We start from the raw sequence: 20641 nt of genomic DNA, 5'->3' as shown, positions 1-20641 counted from the left end.
TCCTCCCATCACGCCACTCCCAGTGGGTAGACATGGGAGACTACAATCTAGGTATATATAGATATTGGGTGAGCATGACTCTGAAACCTCCTTTTGGAGGGAAGAAATATGAGGCTAACAAAGGTTTGCGATGTTACAGTTATTCTTTGATATTTGGAGGGAAAAAAGATGTCATGCAATCAGAAAAGTTATTCAGTCAATACCATACAACAAGCCGATGAAATTATTTACAGTATTGTTTTGCAGAGAAGGACAGCAAATTGAATGAAGTGTTTTTTTAAGGGGCAGGGTGCACTGTATTGTGGCTTCACAGAGGCATGGCGGACCTCCCAATAGGCATGGAGCTGTGCCACGTGATAAACTGGTATCTAAGAGTCTGAATTGTGCATCCGGACGAATACTCTGTGCATTACCTAAATTCTCCCTGAATATTGTCCTTACATGTCAAAATAAACAAAGATTTTAATCAACAAAAGCGGTTCAAAATGAAGTCTGATTTGACTTACTGGCAGGGTATTAATCACATGAAATTTACTGGGAAAATCAGCCATTGGATGAGAAATGAGAAAATTAAGAGACCCACATATAGTGAATTACCCCAGGGAGTATTAACGATAATGATCTTTAAATAGAGAGGCTACATATTTAGAAATATCAAATACACTTTTACTTAATGTTTCGATGAATTCACAAACGAATATGGCTGGATCTCAACGATCTGTCTGGCACACATCTCCATATTCAGCCTTTGAACCAAAAACACACTTTTATAGTGAATTGATGTCATTGGTAAATGTTCATATTTGGCAAAGAAGGTTTTAACTTTGCTCCTACACTGTTTAGGTCATTTATCAAACATTAAACTGTGTGCTTGCCTGAAAAGAGCTGAAGATATTAGCGCCACCTGATGTCAGGATGAGGAAAACAGTCAGATTGGGTGCGCTTCCATGCAGTCACTGGGGCTTTGTTAATGGTCAGAAAGAGAAGTCTGAAGCCAATGTAGGCCGGATTGTTCATGAGGACCGATATGGTTGAGGTCAAATAAGCATACTGTCACGTTTGATTCTATATGCCCCTCGGCTGTCAAAAATTGTCATCTTAAATCTGATCAACGCAGACAGCCATGAAGATGTCCACAAAAAGGAGATAACTCGTAGCGGAAACTGGTTGCTTTGCAGAACTTTGGACATGTTCAGATTGAGTTTATTTAAATGTTGAATATTCATTGCAAAAAACAGCATCAAATTGAATAAATATAGCCAGCTATTGACTTTCTTATTCAATCAATGGACCCAAAACTGGCTCGGCCAGGCAACTTCTATGGTCCTCTGGCTTTAGGGTTAAATTAGATGAATTCCTGACATCAGGAATTTTTTGGGGCTTATTTAAAAAGTATGCATCAAGGTGGCACAGAACAGCAGTTACTGCACAGAACAGCATGCATTTCTTGTGTGCGATTAACTCAGACACTACAAATATCAGCGTAATGTCACGGTGAACAGTTTTACACTTTTTTTTTATTTATTTGATTGGTGTTGTACGCCGTACTCAAAAATATTTTACTTAACAATGGCGACGGTTTTCCTGCGGATACATAACGATGTGCACAAGTAGTTAGTATTTCTGTAATGCTATGAACTTGGTCAACAAAACCGTACATATAGCCATATTACAAGAAAAAAATATTGTAGAGCAATTTTTCTTCTTAAACTGTCTGAAGATTGTGAAAGTCTCATGTGCTATCTGGTCAAGGGAGGTAACTCTGTAAGGCTACTGCTCTCTCCATGTTCAACTTTAAATATTGACCGGAGCACTTAGAGAACAGTCGTCGTTGAGGGAGGATGCTGGACAGTCTGTATGGCTGAATCAATACATGTGGATAGCACTCATCTGCCATTTCATCCTCACAACGAAAATTGAGCGCAAATTGTACCATTAAATATTTACAACTGTCTCCAGAGGTGTAGTCTGTATTTGATTATTGGAGGCGTTATCAGAGATGTGTTTGCTCGTGTACAAGAGTGTATCATTTGTCACGGATACAGGGATGAGAAGGACGAAGATAGAATGCACTGTTTTATGTCGTTGTTGATTGTGACAAAAGAGATTTATTTACATGGCCAAGATTGCAGCAGTTTAAGGTCTTAGTTAATTGGGTTTCATGTTCTGTTTGAGCTGCAGGTGTTTTCATTGTAGGAACATCAAGCAAATTCATTTAAAGTTCATGTTTGCAGAAATTTGTGTGAATAGATTCTTACATGAAATGCCATGTAAACAGCATAAAGCATCAGATCTAATTTTGTTTCTAATATTGAGTTTCCAAACTGCAGCAAATAGAAACAGTTTCTCAACAGTGTATGACCTACAATTTTGCACCAAAATGTGTATTTTTATAGTAAGGTTATAAAAAACGCTCTGCATTAAGCTAAGGTGCTGTCAACTTAAGGACACGCTTTGATGGAAAAAAATCATGTTTTAAATGACGGGTATGGGTCAGGTGACACTTTTGCTATGTGGTGATTATTTCATGTCTCCTTGCCAGTTCTGTGTCTGCATGGGTAGAATATCTGACTCAGTCGATTGCGACATTCCACTGCGACGTAATGTCACATTGTAAGAGTTTCACCCTTACTCATTGACCTTGACCTTGACTTTGACACTACTTTGGAGACATGATATCAGCAATCATTGTGGTCTTGTGATTAAAAATATTTTGGAACAGGAAAATTGCAACAGATGCATACTCATGTAAATGTAAGAAAAAATATCTGTATATTTTTGAACAGTTTCTTTGTTGAGTTAGTATACAATCATGTTGAGTTAGTATACAATCATGTTGAGTTAGTATACAATCATGTTGAGTTAGTATACAATCATGAAATTAATTGTTTTTTCAAGACTTTCAAGGCTCAGCATTTTTCCAAATTTTTTTTCAAAATCGTTTGTGTGCATTTCATGAGGCATTTGTAAATAGCATTTACGGTGGTTTTATTTAGCATTTGTTAAAAATATTTACAGGAGATTGTTTTTTTTTTTCTTCAGGGATTTCATTTTATAGCATTTGTTTAAAAATATTTACAGGGATTAAATTTTTGAGTCTTTTGGGGGCTTCCGTGGCTCAATTGGTTAGCACGCTAGCACAGTGTAATGACCCAGGAGTCTCTCACCAATGCGGTTCAAGTCCAGCTCATGCTGGCTGCCTCTCCGGCCGTATGTGGGAAGGTTAGCCAACAACCTGCAGATGGTCATGGGTTTCTCCCGGGCTGTGCACGCTTTCCACCACAATAATACTGGCCGCTGTCATATAAGTGAAATATTCTTGAGTACGGCGTAAAAACACCAATCAAATAAATAAATAAATTTATGTCTTCATAAAGGAAAGCTCATTAGTGACTTGCCAAAGTCTGTAGGTTTATTTCTATGGTTTCTTCCACTCATGAAATAAGGTGCTGTTGTATTAGTGACACATCGTAGAGTATGGATTTAAAATACCAATCTTTCATTTAACATGTAAGTTATAATTTAGAAAAAAAAAAAAAAATTGCAACAGTTACAATATACTGTAAATCTTCCAACTAATGTAAAGTTTACTTGTGGTACCACCATGTGGCTCCATTTTATGTTGGAAAGCTTGCTAATGATGACACCTTCCTGTCTAGCATTCACTGCTGGTATCTCTTGTAAAACCTAGCTTGGACACATTTATTGGATAACGGTATTCGAGAGGACTGATTTAGCGCTGAAACTTCTGAAAGGAACCGTTAGTGAAATGTCCGACGTCATATCCATAGTTTGTTGGTTTAGCAAAACGTGTGGCCTTCCCAGTTTTAATCCAGGGCTGTTTGCTGAGCGGAAGACGTGGGGAATGAACGAGGTGGCTAACGAAAGAGGCGTTATATTACATTTGTGCCTGCACACTGGCCCATAATTCAATCCTCTGGGCAGAGCTCTCTTAATTTTCGCTGTGCGTTATATTCTCACAACGGCTGTTGAATGGCAAAATTGATGGTGCGGGGACATGTCTGTAATAAAAGGAGTTGCCATCCTGGGCAAGCACTCTGCCATTGTGCGCATCGAATTGTACCATTTTATTGGTGGTAAATGCCCCCGTTACTCTTAGTCACTAGCGGCAGTTGAATGCAATTTTTGAGGCACGTCTTATATTGTAACCATTTATGCTGTGAGATTTTTCACCAATCAATGCGGACAATTGTGGGCTCCGAGGTTTCTAGGCTGTTAAAGAATGCCGCTGTGAATGAGCATGACAGGATGGTAGAAATTGACAATAAAGCAGGAAACGGAGAGATACGGCAGCTTTCTCTCGTGATATAAACGTGATGTTCCCCGGTTCTAATTCATGATTCAGCCTTACCGGGTTTTTTTTTTTTTTTGTATTCTGTTCATTTATGATTATTTTCTCTAACATCCAAATCTTGAAGTTTGACTAGGCTGTGGTGTTCTGAATTGATACATTTACTATGTCATAAATATTCTCTCCACCTCGTAAATTGAAAGAAATTGAATTTCGTGTTGTTTCAGCTGTTTAAATGAAACTCATTAATGAAAATTACAACTCCTAAATGAATTGATGGGATGTTTAATGCAGATTTCCTGTGTTTTGAACGCTGTTGAACATGTCCTAGGGCGTGCAACCACCTGGCCTATTGCTTTTTGATCCCCCCCCCTCCCGCCATTTTTTTTGCTTGTTTAAAATGCAGTATTCATTACCAAAGAAGTTACACATTCAACTGACTCATACTTGTTTTTATTTTTTTTCAGTTTGAGTCAAATTGTCTTTTGCACATAAACTACACGTAACTTTCAACACAAAGTGAAAAGTGGCCTCTTTGAACCTTTCCATCCCTTGAAATTAAGATGGACTGTTTTTTGTTCTATGATTCAGACTTTACTAATGTTGATAGTTAAAATAGGGTTTTTAGTTAAAAAAAAGTGTTTTTTAATAATTTGAAACAAGAAAAAAAAGTGATAACCATGGTGACCAAGCTTCTTAAACAAGAATAAAAAGGGATAGCCATGATTTTCAAGCTTTTAAAAGAGGAATACAAAGCAAGGGCCATGAATGTAAAACTTTTAGAACAAGAATACACAGCAGTAGCCATGATTGTCAAGCTGTTAAGTGAACAGTAGAGAGAGATTACAATGATTGTCAAGCTGTTAATGGAACAGTAGAGAGAGATTACAGTGATTGTTAAGCTGTTAAACGAACAGTAGAGAGAGATTACAATGATTGTCAAGCTGTTAATGGAACAGTAGAGAGAGATTACAGTGATTGTCAAGCTGTTAAACGAACAGTAGAGAGAGATTACAATGATTGTCAAGCTGTTAATGGAACAGTAGAGAGAGAGTACAAGGATTGTCCAGCTGTTAATTGAACAGTAGAGAGAGATTACAGTGATTGTCAAGCTGTTAATTGAACAGTAGAGAGAGATTACAATGATTGTCAAGCTGTTAATGGAACAGTAGAGAGAGAGTACAAGGATTGTCCAGCTGTTAATGGAACAAGTAGAGAGAGATTACAATGATTGTCCAGCTGTTAATTGAACAGTAGAGAGAGATTACAATGATTGTCAAGCTGTTAATGGAACAGTAGAGAGAGAGATTACAGTGATTGTCAAGCTGTTAAACGAACAGTAGAGAGAGATTACAATTATTGTCAAGCTGTTAATGGAACAGTAGAGAGAGAGTACAAGGATTGTCCAGCTGTTAATTGAACAGTAGAGAGAGATTACAGTGATTGTCAAGCTGTTAAGTGAACAGTAGAGAGAGATTACAATGATTGTCCAGCTGTTAATTGAACAGTAGAGAGAGATTACAATGATTGTCCAGCTGTTAATTGAACAGTAGAGAGAGGATTACAGTGATTGTCAAGCTGTAAATTGAACAGTAGAAGAGATTACAATGATTGTCAAGCTGTTAAGTGAACAGTAGAGAGAGATTACAATGATTGTCCAGCTGTTAATTGAACAGTAGAGAGAGATTACAATGATTGTCCTGAGCTTTTGAAACAAGAATTCAAAGATATTATTCTGGGTTGTAAACTGTAGAAACTACTGTGGGCAACGTACATGTACATACAATAAGTGATATAAAAACTTGAGATTTCAGCAGTATATTGGAGTGTTTGTGTGTGTGTGTGTGCGTGCGTGCGCGCGCGTGCATGCGTGTGTGTGCGTGCGTGCGTGCGTGCGTGGAGTTTTACATCATACTCAACAGTATATTCACTCATACCTGAGGTGTACATGTATTTGTTATGTATATGAAACTATAAATATTTCTAATGCATCTAAAATTAAAATCCGAAAGTTTGGCATTTTGCCTGATTCTAAGAGGCGTGAGAAAGGTTGTCTAAGGTTTTTGGGGAGGTAGGATGACAGCCTTCTGGAATAATGGAAGTTGCTGTACCAAAAGTGATTTTGTGATATTGGTTTGCCTGGGCAAACTTTGGGGTTGTTTACCATAGATCTACATGTATGAAGAGATTTTGCTTCTTGTCAGATTCTGTAGCACTTTGCGGATGGTTGTGGGTTTCCCCCAACCTCTGCTCGGTTTCCTCTCACCATAATGCTGGCCACTGTTGTATAAGTGAAATATTCTTGAGTACAGCGTAGAACACCAATCAAATAAATAAATAAATAAATTGATGTCAGGCAAATGATCTAAAGCTCTCAGATCAATTCTATAGGAGATACAGCTAATCGTGGTGGTCGCACAGCTAATCGTGGCGGTTGCGCAGCTAGCCGCGGCGGTCGCACAGCTAGCTGTGGTTGTCAACCATACGCTCTACAACCAGTCTCGATCCTGTATTTATCACTAGTTACGGCTTAACTTATTTTCTTACGTGTAAATTTGGAAGTCCATGTTATAAAGATAAACTCAGAACAGGAAAGAACTCCAATGGGGAAGCTTGTCCAATGAAGCTTGTCCTTGAATGTCCCATTGTGAATCAGTGTACTGATTTTAAACATTTAAAGAGTAGCTCTGTTTGAATTTTTGTTCTCAGTCTTAATACGTTTGATAAATACTGACCTAAGGTGTTTGTGTTACCAAAAATCCATGATATGCCCAAAACTAAATGTGTGGTTCATTTTCAGACCTGCGTCGAGAGGCAAGTATCTGTCACATGTTGAAACACTCACACATTGTGGAACTTCTGGAGACGTACAGCTCAGAGGGCATGCTTTACATGGTGTTTGAATAGTAAGTTGGCTTTACTACTCTCTCATTTTCTCCATAAAATTCATGTAAGCACGCACAAAAAAGCATGCGAGTCGGAAACAGCAACATGTAGGTTGGCTGCATTGAATGAAAACCTTTACCAGTGTATTTGTAATTGGTTTTTATATTTCAGCTTTTGTCAGAATAAACAAACAAATACAATGTGATTAAAGACAATGTTCCCCTCATTTTGTCCGAAAAATTCATTTAAGCACACACAAAATTTACTTTAGTCAGTAGCAAATATACATTTTCTAGATTGGCGAACTTTGGGCTTACATGTATAAGCACCTTTTTCAGTGTACATGTACATGGTATGTGTTTGTGTAGTTTGACCATAAGCAAACATCGTCATTTATGACTGAAAAATTGTTAATTGTACGACGTTAAACAAACATGCGTACATAGATAAGCACACAAGACACAATATTAGGTGAGAAAAAAGTAACTTGAAATAGAAAAAAAGACTAACAGCAACCAGGAAGTAGTTAACTCAAGACAACTAAAATGTTTCCAAAAATATTTTATGTATCACAGCAGATATTCATGATATTTTTCAATTTATGTATTTTTTTTTTGTCTTCTGATTTCTCTAGTTATCATTTAATAAAGCTGAATAATGTCATTATTTAGGGGGGTGACCTGTATTAATATTATATTCTACGTTGACCTTATTGGATAATAATGCAATAGCTGTCAGTGCTGGGTTGATTTAGTTATCAACTTAATCAGCATATATGAATTGATACATCTCGGAGGGCTGGCTGCTCGCCCAGCATCCACATTTCTCGCATTACGTCTCTGTTCCATTAGCAGGACATGAGAAACGCGCTTGCTGGAGCGTACGCGCAGTGTGTAGTCAGTGCCTCAAATATGATTAATTATGTATGAAGGTTTACACCAGTCGTGCCCAGTATTTTTATTGTTCGGCAGAACGGGTGAAGGATTTTTCGGGGTGATTGGAGTCTGAATGAAGACCTATCTCATGCAGACTCATTGATACCGTCCACATTAGATACAAATTTCTGTGAAAATCGGACATAAGCTACAGTGTACATGCGTGTATTTCACCTAAAGTTGGTGTGTGAAGTTCACCTTCAGAAGCACATCAAACTTTTCTGCTTACTCTGATAATAAATTAATCAATCTTCCCAGAAAACTGTTGTAAGAATCAAGCAAAATATGTCACTTCAAAAATTTGGGGGAAATACAGTAAATATAATGTTTTTATTTTTTGAGTGACATGAGAATTTCAGTGATTATGATATTTATGACTCCTTGAACAAACTGCTGCGTTGTCTTTTAAAGTTGTGACACAGTTTGGTGGATTAAATTGCTGTCATTCAACTAAATAATCAAGTGAATGAAAGCAAAACTTTTGAGAGTCATACTGACAGTACATGTGAAGGTACTTCATTACAAAGATTTGGTTTTGTGATGATTGTAACAGTGTTAAGTACTGCTGCAACCCCAGTGTTAAGTACTGCTGTTGCTCAGTTGATTAGCACGCTAGTGCAGCGCAATGACCCAGGAGTCTCTCACCAATGCGGTCGCTGTGAGTTCAAGTCCAGCTCATGCTGGCTTCCTATCCGGCTGTACATGGGAAGGTCTGCCAGCAACCTGCGGATGGTCGTGGGTTTCCACCAGGCGCAGCCCTGTTTCCTTGCACCATAATACTGGCCGCCATGGTATAAGTGAAAAATGCTTGAGTACAGCATAAAACACCAATCAAATAAAGAAATAAATAAAGTTCTACTTTTAAAGCCAATAAGAACACAGGTATAATCTAGACAAGTTTGCTTAAATAATTATTTGGTACTTATTACCAGTTTTTTTAAGATCAGACTATAGGGATACTGAGGCTTCTGTCCACGGTGTAAACAGAAAGATTACCATGCTCTTGGCCTCTTTTATTCCATTTGAATTGAACAATTTTTGATGTAACAACAGTATTGCTTTCATTAAAATTTGAAAGCTGTGTTCCAATGTTTTTAATTAAATGTTTTGCCTCATGGACAATTTACATTAAAAGCATGGGAAACATCAGGAGAGGGTGAGCGAATTGAGTGAAAAAGGTGGGACGTACATTTTTGTTTTTGGTCCTCGCACATCTGTGGTATTCACGTGCCACATCCTTGCCTGTTGGCTGTTCCTGTTGGCCATTGAATTACGTAGGCCTCAGTGTGACTTGATTAAATCAGGGTTTGTCGTCTGTTCTTCGAGCAATTCACCCATGAGCGACAAGCTCACTAAATTGCAATGCTTTTTTATTTGGAGGTGTGTTTTGTCAAATTTCTCATTTTGGAAGGAATTTAGAAAATAAGAATAGATTGAAAATAGATTATATCACGAAGTGGACAAAGATCAATGAAGCATGTTTGCACATTTTCTGAATGTGGGAAAGCTTTGCCAGAAAGATGCTTCTTTTACAGAAATGGATTGAATATTTCAAGGTGTAATGTGAGGAACCACATACATGTATTTAGCTTTACTTTGTTAGGATGTAGTTATGGGTGCATTTTTGATTTCATGTCTTCATTTTCTCATATAGTCACTGTTGTCGTTTAATAACGGCCACCAGGTTGTTGAAAGATTTCAGGGTGAAAATTTCCTTGAAAATAAATTCTCAGTTTATTAAAGGTTAGATTAATGCCATCTTTCTAAGTAAGCAATTTATTTTGCTGCCCTGTGAATGCAGTGGGGGTCATCTTGATCTAGTATTAGACATCCGTGTGTATTACTTGTGAATTTATGGATTTCTTAAAAAACTATTTGAGGAATCTTACACGAATGCAGTCATGCCGGCTTCCTCTCGCAGCCGTATTTGGAAAGGTCAGTTGGCAACGTGCAGATTGTTGTGGGTTTTCCCCGGGCTTTGTCCGGTTTAAATAATTTAGTAATTTACATAGGCCTTCCAAATTTGGTACCTACACATTCCTCAAGAACTCCTCATTCTTGACAAGATCTGAGTTTTTGTGTCATTTTCATAATAATGATGTGCCTAAATCACATTTCAGAAAGTGCATCATTATTATATTATTACTGTAGTTGAAAAGGGTTGAAGATTTACTGTGCTCAAGAGAGCGCCCCCCCCCCCCCCCCCCCCAACCCTTATTCTCTTGCCCAGTGGTTATTTTCCCTACTTCCTTCCCTTCAGGTGATTTTTGTGCTTGCTACAAGCGTTCGGCTAATGTGTGAAAGCCCCAGCATGATGGTTCCTCTCAGGCTTACCCACCTATAGCCATGTAACAAGGTGGATGACACGCTCAGTCACAATCACACACGCTTGGTCGACCGCTAATGAAATAATGGATCGTAACATTGTGATTGAAAGGAAATGGAGCTTCGATTAATGTGGGGAGTTTTGTCCGCGCAGGACTGGAAACAGCAGGGGTGTGTGTGTGTGTGTGGGGTGTCAGGGTTGGGACAGCTGGCATGGTTGGTGGCTTGCGTGATGTGACCATGTACGCCACACTCCCCCAGGTAAATGGGCGCTCTCTGCCCTGCGTCGTGTACATTCAAGTGATGAGATCCTGTGCTAGATACGCTGATGATACGATCAACACATGTACACATATGAATACACAGGTACTAAAATGTCTCGCCGTCTAATGCACTTCGCAGCCTTGCACACGCACTTTGTCATGACATAGCTCTGACAGATAACATTTTCACTACAGTATTACCGGCCTATGTAACTGGCCGTTTTGATGAAGACATTTTTTGTTGTACCACGGTAGTCTTGCCGGTGCTGAACAGAACAGAGTTCCAGGATTTAGTACCTTATATTTCTGGTACCAGATACTAGTAACCATTTTTTCCCACTGATTGTGCAGAAATGTATATCTTCAGATTGCCGAGAATCTGTGTAGGGCTTAATTAATACAGTATTGTGTTCATTGTGGTACTTAAGAGTTACCCGAATACCATTTGTTTCCCATTGATAATGCTGCCAATAGAAATCCCTGCTTTAATACAGTTTCTCTCCACAGCGGTGCTTCAGTCATACCAGAGTTAAGTGTTTGTTTCCCATTGATAATGCTGCCTATAGAAATCCCTGCTTTAATACCAGTTTCTCTCCACAGCGGTGCTGGAGTCATATCAGAGTTAACCGTTTGTTTCCCATTGATAATGCTGCCTATAGAAATCCCTGCTTTAATACCAGTTTCTCTCCGTAGTGGTGTTGGAGTCATACCAGAGTTAAGTGTTTGTTTCCCATTGATAATGCCTGCCTATAGAAATCCCTGCTTTAATACCAGTTTCTCTCCGTAGTGGTGCTGGAGTCATATCAGAGTTAACCGTTTGTTTCCCATTGATAATGCTGCCTATAGAAATCCCTGCTTTAATACCAGTTTCTCTCTGTAGTGGTGCTGGAGTCATATCAGAGTTAACCGTTTGTTTCCCATTGATAATGCTGCCTATAGAAATCCCTGCTTTAATACCAGTTTCTCTCCGTAGTGGTGCTGGAGTCATATCAGAGTTAACCGTTTGTTTCCCATTGATAATGCTGCCTATAGAAATCCCTGCTTTAATACCAGTTTCTCTCCACAGCGGTGCTGGAGTCATATCAGAGTTAACCGTTTGTTTCCCATTGATAATGCTGCCTATAGAAATCCCTGCTTTAATACCAGTTTCTCTCCGTAGTGGTGCTGGAGTCATACCAGAGTTAAGTGTTTGTTTCCCATTGATAATGCTGCCTATAGAAATCCCTGCTTTAATACCAGTTTCTCTCCACAGCGGTGCTGGAGTCATATCAGAGTTAACCGTTTGTTTCCCATTGATAATGCTGCCTATAGAAATCCCTGCTTTAATACCAGTTTCTCTCTGTAGTGTTGCTGGAGTCATATCAGAGTTAACCGTTTGTTTCCCATTGATAATGCTGCCTATAGAAATCCCTGCTTTAATACCAGTTTCTCTCTGTAGTGGTGCTGGAGTCGTATCAGAGTTAACCGTTTGTTTCCCATTGATAATGCTGCCTATAGAAATCCCTGCTTTAATACCAGTTTCTCTCCGTAGTGGTGCTGGAGTCATACCAGAGTTAAGTGTTTGTTTCCCATTGATAATGCTGCCTATAGAAATCCCTGCTTTAATACCAGTTTCTCTCCACAGCGGTGCTGGAGTCATATCAGAGTTAACCGTTTGTTTCCCATTGATAATGCTGCCTATAGGAACCCCTATTTTAATACCACATTGTTTCCATTGTGGTACTGGAGTCGCACCAGAGTACCATTTGTTTCCCCATTAGTGGTGCGGAATGTACACATGAAGAGTTCAAAGGAATCTGTGCTATACTTAAATGCCACTTTGTGTTCATTCTTGCAGTCCAGCGTTTCCAGAATACTGTGTGTGGCCCATAGTGCAGGCCAGGAAGTAGTGCTTGAATACCATAATGCCTTCAGTGATTGTGGTACTCTAGTAATAGCATTGAAGCGGCTGTTTGAAGAGGTGGCCCAAGAATATGTGTTTTCATTGGTGACACTTTGCACTCATTGCTGCAGTCATCCAGTGGTACCAGAGTATTGTAGGTGGCCCCTTGATAGTGCTGTCCAGGAATCTGTGCTTTAATACCACATTGCGTTCATTCATTGTAGAACTCTTGTGATAGTAAAGTATGATATGTCATAGTGGCCTTGAACAAAGGCCAAAAATGTGTTCAGCATACTACATATAGTTGTATTTTATTTGATCATTTATTTGATGTTTTATTTATTTATTTATTTATTTGATTGGTGTTTTAAGCCATACTCAAGAATATTTCATTTATATGACAGCGGACAGCATTATGGTGGGAGGAAACCGGGCAGAGCCCGGGAGGAAACCTATGACCATCCGCAGGTTTCAGGCAGACCTTCCATCTTTATTATGATCCACATACTTATGTCAGAATGTTTCAGAATATTGGTTGTAGAGGTGATTGAAAAGATTGAAGAATTGGGGTGTTTCAATTGTTGTCCATGGCTGTAATACGTCTTGTTCAATATACAGTATGTTCGCAGTGCCTAGAAACGCCACAGTTGATGGTCTAATTGAACAAGGTGAATTACAGGGGTAAACCCAGAAATCTCTCCTTATCAATACCATGTTGTGTTCATTGCGGTACTCTTTGGTAACAAGATAACATACATGATTCTTTACCAAGGGTGAACAAATAGGCCTCCCAGCAATGTGTCCTTCATAATGCAATCGCAGAAATCTCTCGTTATAAATACCAAATTGTGCTCATTGTGGTACTGTTACGGTAAGAGAATACCATTTGTGACCCATTACTAATGGTCAACATATAGGCCTCCCAGCTATCTCTCGTTATAAATACCAAATTGTGCTCATTGTGGTACTGTTACGGTAAGAGAATACCATTTGTGACCCATTACTAATGGTCAACATATAGGCCTCCCAGCAACCTGTCGTTATAAATACCACATTGTGTTCATTGTGGTACTGTTACGGTAAGAGAATACCATTTGTGACCCATTACTAATGGTCAACATATAGGCCTCCCAGCAATCTCTCGTTATAAATACCACATTGTGCTCATTGTGGTACTGTTACGGTAAGAGAATACCATTTGTGACCCATTACTAATGGTCAACATATAGGCCTCCCAGCTATCTCTCGTTATAAATACCACATTGTGCTCATTGTGGTACTGTTACGGTAAGAGAATACCATTTGTGACCCATTACTAGTGGTCAACATATAGGCCTCCCAGCAACCTCTCGTTATAAATACCACATTGTGCTCATTGTGGTACTGTTACGGTAAGAGAATACCATTTGTGACCCGTTACTAATGGTCAACATATAGGCCTCCCAGCAATCTCTCGTTAGAAATACCATATTGTGCTCATTGTGGTACTGTTACGGTAAGAGAATACCATTTGTGACCCATTACTAATGGTCAACATATAGGCCTCCCAGCAATCTCCCGTTATAAATACCACATTGTGCTCACTGCCTGATCTGTGACAACTGTACTTTTATAGGCCCGCTGCGCTTTTGATTGCAGTTGTTTGAAGCTGAGCAAGCCGCTTTGAAGGTCATTTAATTATCAGTGTTCAGGCTCAGCAAATATGCATGGAGGCTGGTAGGGCTGCAGTCATTTAGACGATTTCAAAGTTCCCAACCTTGTATCGCTTTTACTGATCTAGCAATTTTGTCAGTTTTTTTCTTCATGCACATGTTTATTTTATCATCATCTGTTTTTGTGAATGCTTCAGGCTGTTTTTTTTCTTACGACTGTTCATGCCTGCGTCAAACCAATTGATTTATTCAGACTGGAGGTAGATGTAAATGACTAGTGACCGATGCGTTGATAGTTCACTTCCTGAGCCACATCTGTACGTCACAAACAGCCAACAGTGTCCTAAATGCTGCTTGATGGGATAATAGCACGTCAGTAAGTGGAACGGACATTGGCGGTGCACCAGGCCCTGCTGCAAATAACCCCACCATTGTGATGGTCGTGTGTGTATAGACAGGGGGCTTAACAAGCCACTGTAGCCAACCTCTACCTTTAGCTCTTCACAAGGGAAGGAGGATGGTATTTGTGACCCCCCTGGGCTGATGGCTGTTAGAAACGCCACGCTCTGCTACTGTGTGTGCAAGAACAGCTGGAGCTGATACTAGCCTCCTAGTAGTAGTATGTATGAGATCTGGACGTACGCTTGTAGGGTAGCTGGGGCTGTGAAGGCTTGTAGGCAGACGATTCAGCACGTGTATGGATTTGGCACTGCGGGAAGCTTCCCTTGGCTTGTTACTTGCAGTTGCATGGCTGTATGACAAAAGTTACTGGATGAAATATGAATGAAGGAATTCGCATGCTATTATTCTGGGTTTAGGTAGGGGAAAAAAAAACAACAACAACATTCCGACACCAGCTACAGAGACTCCTGCTAAAAGAGCTACTGCAGGCCGTGTTATTTATTTATTTACTTCTTTTTTGCCTTTCTTCCACGGACTTAATCCGTAAATGGAATAATCCTCAAGGCAGTGCAGTATTATGCTTTAGTTGCAAATCATGCAGAATTAAGTCTTTTATTACAATTAATCTTTTTGTTGGCTGACAGAAGCAGCAAAGCAATTTACAATTTTTTTTACCAACTTTACCATGTGTGCATGCATGGTTTTAAAGAGTAACCTATACTGGCTGACTCCAGCTGGAAAGTGATAGGGAAATGGAATGGCTTTTACCCTGGCCACAGGACATGTGTTCAGCATGAGGCATGATGTCCGTCTGCCAGTGAAGTAATTCATGGAGCACACCTGTGAATGACGAGGAATTTGAAGGAAATTGAAGAAGAGTCGGCTGTTTTGACAGGTAGGCTCAGCTGCTGTAGGTTAAAAGAAAAGGGGGTGAGAAATCACCTTGCTATAACAAGTATGCATCCACAGAAGAAATGCACTTGTACAACAACAACCACTATACTACAATGTTTGTGTGAGTGTGTGCTGTAGTTAAATGCTGCAGTGATTATTTGGGATCAGTATAGCGATTGGAATAGGTGTGTATATAAGCTATGAGGCTTTGGCAATTTTCTACAAATGCTTGCAGCTCTGTGCGAAGCATGCCTTTTGTTGTATGCACGGGGGATTTAATTCAAGATTCACTGTTTTATCTTTGCTTCATCTATTATGATCAGCTAGACTCTTTTTTTGAAATGCTCAGGTACAACCACTGTCTGAAGATAGGATTTCATTCAGTTACTGCTATGCTATACAGTTACTTTTTTTAAATTTAGCAAACTGCTATTGCAGTATGTACCCGGGGAACAGATTTTGTTCATTTTCATGACACCTAATTCATGTTAGACAATTGAAGTCTACATGCATATTAAAATATTTCATTGTGGCGGCTAAAGAATTGCAGGCTTAGCATATTTATAATCCGGATTTTATAAATTTGAGGGCTCCTTGAACTTACATTTACTTCGTCAGGAGATGACATTTCATTTGTATGGATACATTTTTGTCTCCTGCATTGGTTGAGGTATTAATAGTATTAAACTTGGTTTATGATAATGGTATCAGTTTAGAAAATGTTAACGAAGGCTGTAGCGTTGTTTATTGAGAGGATTTCCAATAAGTGGTAATGGTAATACCGTTAAAAATTGCCTTTTATGTCCCCTGTTGTGGGTCGCAAATAATAGTAATCAGACATCATTATTGCATTAAGCTGTATTTTGAAGCATTTAAGTGACATAGATGTATGGCTGTGCAATTTATTCATGGCTTTCGAGGAAATCCAAAAATACAAAAGTTACAGTTGTTATTTTTATACCTGTTCTGTGATAAGCAGGAAGATAGATTTGTCACTACTCTGACAGTGGTTTGTGACAAGTCTGTCAGTGGTTTGTCATTAGATCTGTCAGTGGTTTTCCACTAGTCTGTCAGTGGTTTGTCATTAGTCTGCCAGTGGCTTGCTTCTAGTCTGCCAGTGGTTTGTCTCTAGTCTGTCAGTTGTTTGTCACTAGTCTGCCACTGGTTTGTCATTAGTCTGCCAGTGGTTTGTCAGTCTGTCAGTGGTTTGTCATTAGTGTGCCAGTGGTTTGTTTCTAGTCTGTCAGTGGTTTGTGACCAGTCTGTCAGTGGTTTGTCTTTAGTCTGCCAGTGGCTTGCTTCTAGTCTGCCAGTGGTTTGTCTTTAGTCTGCCAGTGGTCTGTCATTAGTCTGCCAGTGGTTTGTCTCTAGTCTGTCAGTGGTTTGTCACTAGTCTGTCAGTGGTTTGTCTCTAGTCTGTCAGTGGTTTGTCTCTAGTCTGCCAGTGGTTTGTGACCAGTCTGCTAGTGGTTTGTCTCTAGTCTGTCAGAGGTTTGTCTCTAGTCTGCCAGTGGTTTGTCACTTGTCTGCCAGTGGTTTGTCACTTGTCTGCCAGTGGTTTGTGACCAGTCTGCCAGTGCTTTGTCACTAGTCTGTCAGTGGTTTGTGACCAGTCTGTGAGTGGTTTGTCTTTAGTCTGCCAGTGGTTTGTCTCTAGTTTGTCAGTAGTTTGTCTTTAGTCTGCCAGTGGTCTGTCATTAGTCTGCCAGTGGTTTGTCTCTAGTCTGTCAGTGGTTTGTCTCTAGTCTGCTAGTGGTTTGTCTCTAGTCTGTTAGTGGTTTGTCTCTAGTCTGCCACTGGTTTGTCACTTGTCTGCCAGTGGTTTGTCACTTGTCTGCCACTGGTTTGTGACCAGTCTGCCAGTGGTTTGTCACTAGTCTGCCCGTGGTTTGTCTCTAGTCTGTCAGTGGTTTGTCTCTAGTCTGCCAGTGGTTTGTGACTAATGTGTCAGTGGTTTGTCTCTAGTCTGTCAGTGGTTTGTCTCTAGCCTGCCAGTGGTTTGTCTCTAGTCTGCCAGTGGTTTGTTTCTAGTCTACAATTGGTTTGTCTCTAGTCTGTCAGTGGTTTGTTTCTAGTCTGTCAGTGGTTTGTTTCTAGTCTGTCAGTGGTTTGTCTCTAGTCTGCCAGTGGTCTGTATTGAGTCTGCCAGTGGTTTGTCTCTAGTCTGTCAGTGGTTTGTCTCTAGTCCGTCAGTGGTTTGTCTCTAGTCTGCCAATGGTTTGTTTCTAGTCTGCAATTGGTTTGTCTCTAGTCTGTCAGTGGTTTGTCTCTAGACTGCCAGTGGTCTGTATCTAGTCTATCAATGGTTTGTTTCTAGTCTGCCAGTGGTTTGTCTCTAGTCTGCCAGTGGTTTGTTTCTAGTCTGCAATTGGTTTGTCTCTAGTCTGTCAGTGGTTTGTCACTTGTCTGCTAGTGGTCTGTATCTAGTCTGTCAGTGGTTTGTCTCTAGTTTGCCAGTGGTCTGTCTCTAGACTGCCCGTGGTTTGTCTCTAGTCTGCCAGTGGTTTGTCACTGTCTCATTTTTACACCTGTTCTGTGATAAGCTGGAAGCTAGATCTGGTGGTGTAAGCCCAGGGCTCAGTTTTCTGTTCTGCTGTATAGGTTAACTCAAAAGGTTACAAGTACATGGAGATGCCAGGTTAAAATGTATACTTTGGTGGAATAGAGGTTAAGTGAAATGTCATCCATGTTGATGTATTATATACTACAAGCACAGCTTGTTGCCAGTCTACAAACAGGACAGTGGGAAAGTGTACCACTAATCTGCAAGTGGTTTGCCAATAGTCTGCTAGCAGTCTGATACTGGTGCGCTAGTAGTTAGCCACTAGTCTGCCAGTGGTTTGTCACTACTTTGCCAGTGGTTGGCTACTAGTCTGCCAGTGGTTTGTGACTAGTCTGCCAATGGTTTACTATTAGTCTGCCAGTTGTTTATCCATAGTCTGCCAGTGGTTTGCCACAACTCTGCCAGTTGGTCTGCTACTAGTCTGCCACTACTCTGCTAATGGTTTGTCTCTAGTCTGCCATTGGCTTTCCACTAGTCTGCCATTGGTTTGCCTCTAGTCTGTCATTGATTTGTTTCCAGTTTGTCAGTGGTTTGTCTCTAGTCTGTCAGTGGTATGTCTCTAGTCTGTCAGTGGTTTTCCACTAGTCTGCCATTGGTTTGTCTCTAGTTTGTCAGTGGTTTTCCACAAGGCTGCCATTGGTTTGTCTCTGGTCTGTCAGTGGTTTTTCTCTAGTCTTTTAGTGGTTTTCCACTAGTCTGCCATTGGTTTTCCACTGGTCTGCCATTGGTTTGACTCTAGTCTGCCAGTGGTTTGCCTCTAGTCTGCGGTTGATTTTCCACTAGTCTGCCATTGGTTTGTCTCTAGGCTGTCAGTGGTTTGCCTTTAGTCGGCCATTGGTTTTCCACTAGTCTGCTAGTAGCTTGCTACTTGTCTGCTAGTATTCTTCCAGTGGTTTGTGACTAGTCTGCCAGTGGTTTGTCTCTAGTCTGCCAGTAGTTTTCCACTGGTCTGCCTGTGGTTTGTCATTAATCTGCAAATGGTTTGTGACTAGCCTGCCAGTGGTTTGTGACTAGTCTGCCAGTGGTTTGTCTCTAATCTGTCAGTGGTTTGTCACGTCTTCTAATGGTTTGCAACTAGTCTCAGAGTAGAGAATGATGTTTTTTACACACTGTGGAGTTGACTTGTTTTGGCGTGGAATCATTGTCAAAGGGTTTAGAGTTCACAAACTCTGCGGCTTAGAGTAGAGAATGGTGTTTTTTACACACTTTGGAATGGACTTGTTTTGGCGTGAAATCGTCAGTTGAGCAAATGTATGATATTCAAGCAGTTATACCTGTTTATAGGTTCAAGGAAAAAAAGTTTGGAATAGATTTGTTTCCTATTGGACATTTAGTTCAGGAATTATTGTCATTGCTTTGTGTGTTGGTGATATAAAAAGTTTTGAAATCGCAGAGTGGTGTAAATTTAAACACATACTATAGACTTTGTTAAAAAGCAAGGCTTGAACTCGCGAGACTTTGCCTTGAAAGGTTTTGTAGATAAATGAGCTGATACGTACAGGGGAAGACAAGAAGCAAATATAATGTGCAATTTGTGCTGAAATGCACACCAACCACAAATTTGATAAGTTCTTGTGCATGAGGAGTCAAAAGTTTAGCGAGCAAATATTAACATGTCTTAATAATCTCTTTATTCTATTTCGATGTATCTTACTTGTAAAGTGTATTTCAGGTGTTTTATTGACCTCGTTGTGTATTAAATAGAACATCTCCAGTCCCTAACCAGAAATCTCACAAGTATAATTGCATCTTGATGACAATACAAATACTTGTATCTGTGTCTCAAATGACTATTATGAGCCCTACTCTGTTGACTTAGACTTCAGAGCTCTATAATGGTTGACATGTTCTGATAACTGAATTGACTTCAGAGTTCTATAATGGTTGACATGTTCTGATAACTGAATTGACTTCAAAGTTCTATAATGGTTGACATGTTCTGATAACTGAATTGACTTCAGAGCTCTATAATGGTTGACATGTTCTGATAACTGCATGGACTTCAGAGTTCTATAATGGTTGACATGTTCTGATAACTGAATTGACTTCAGAGCTCTATAATGGTTGACATGTTTGGATAGCTGAATTGACTTCAGAGCTCTATAATGGTTGACATGTTCGGATAACTGCATTGACCTCAGAGCTCTATAATGGTTGACATGTTCTGATAACTGAATTCACTTCAAAGTTCTATAATGGTTGACATGTTCTGATAACTGAATTCACTTCAAAGCTGTAAAGTGGTTGACATGTTCTGATAACTGCATTGACTTCAGAGCTGTATAATGGTTGACATGTTCTGATAACTGCATTGACTTCAGAGCTCTATAATAGTTGACATGTTCTGATAACTGAATTGACTTCAGAGTTCTATAATGGTTGACATGTTCTGATAACAGTATTCACTTCAGAGTTCTATAATGGTTGACATGTTCTGATAACTGAATTGACTTCAAAGTTCTATAATGGTTGACATGTTCTGATAACTGAATTGACTTCAGAGCTCTATAATAGTTGACATGTTCTG

At 39.7% G+C, this 20641-nt stretch overlaps 1 protein-coding gene across 7 annotated transcripts in view; it reads left to right on the top strand.

Moving 5' to 3' along the window:
• Positions 1-20641, top strand: part of LOC135478987 (peripheral plasma membrane protein CASK-like) — a 288668-nt gene that overhangs the window by 79869 nt on the left and 188158 nt on the right. For all 7 annotated transcript variants that reach the window (XM_064758684.1, XM_064758681.1, XM_064758680.1 and 4 more), the window contains one exon: positions 7113-7218. In XM_064758684.1, coding sequence (XP_064614754.1) covers positions 7113-7218 — 106 coding nt within the window. The remainder of the gene's footprint in view (positions 1-7112; positions 7219-20641) is intronic.

The sequence above is a fragment of the Liolophura sinensis genome, chromosome 12 (genome assembly GCF_032854445.1).
Source record: "Liolophura sinensis isolate JHLJ2023 chromosome 12, CUHK_Ljap_v2, whole genome shotgun sequence".
NCBI lineage: Eukaryota > Metazoa > Mollusca > Polyplacophora > Chitonida > Chitonidae > Liolophura > Liolophura sinensis.
This window is presented reverse-complemented; position numbering and strand designations above follow the sequence as displayed.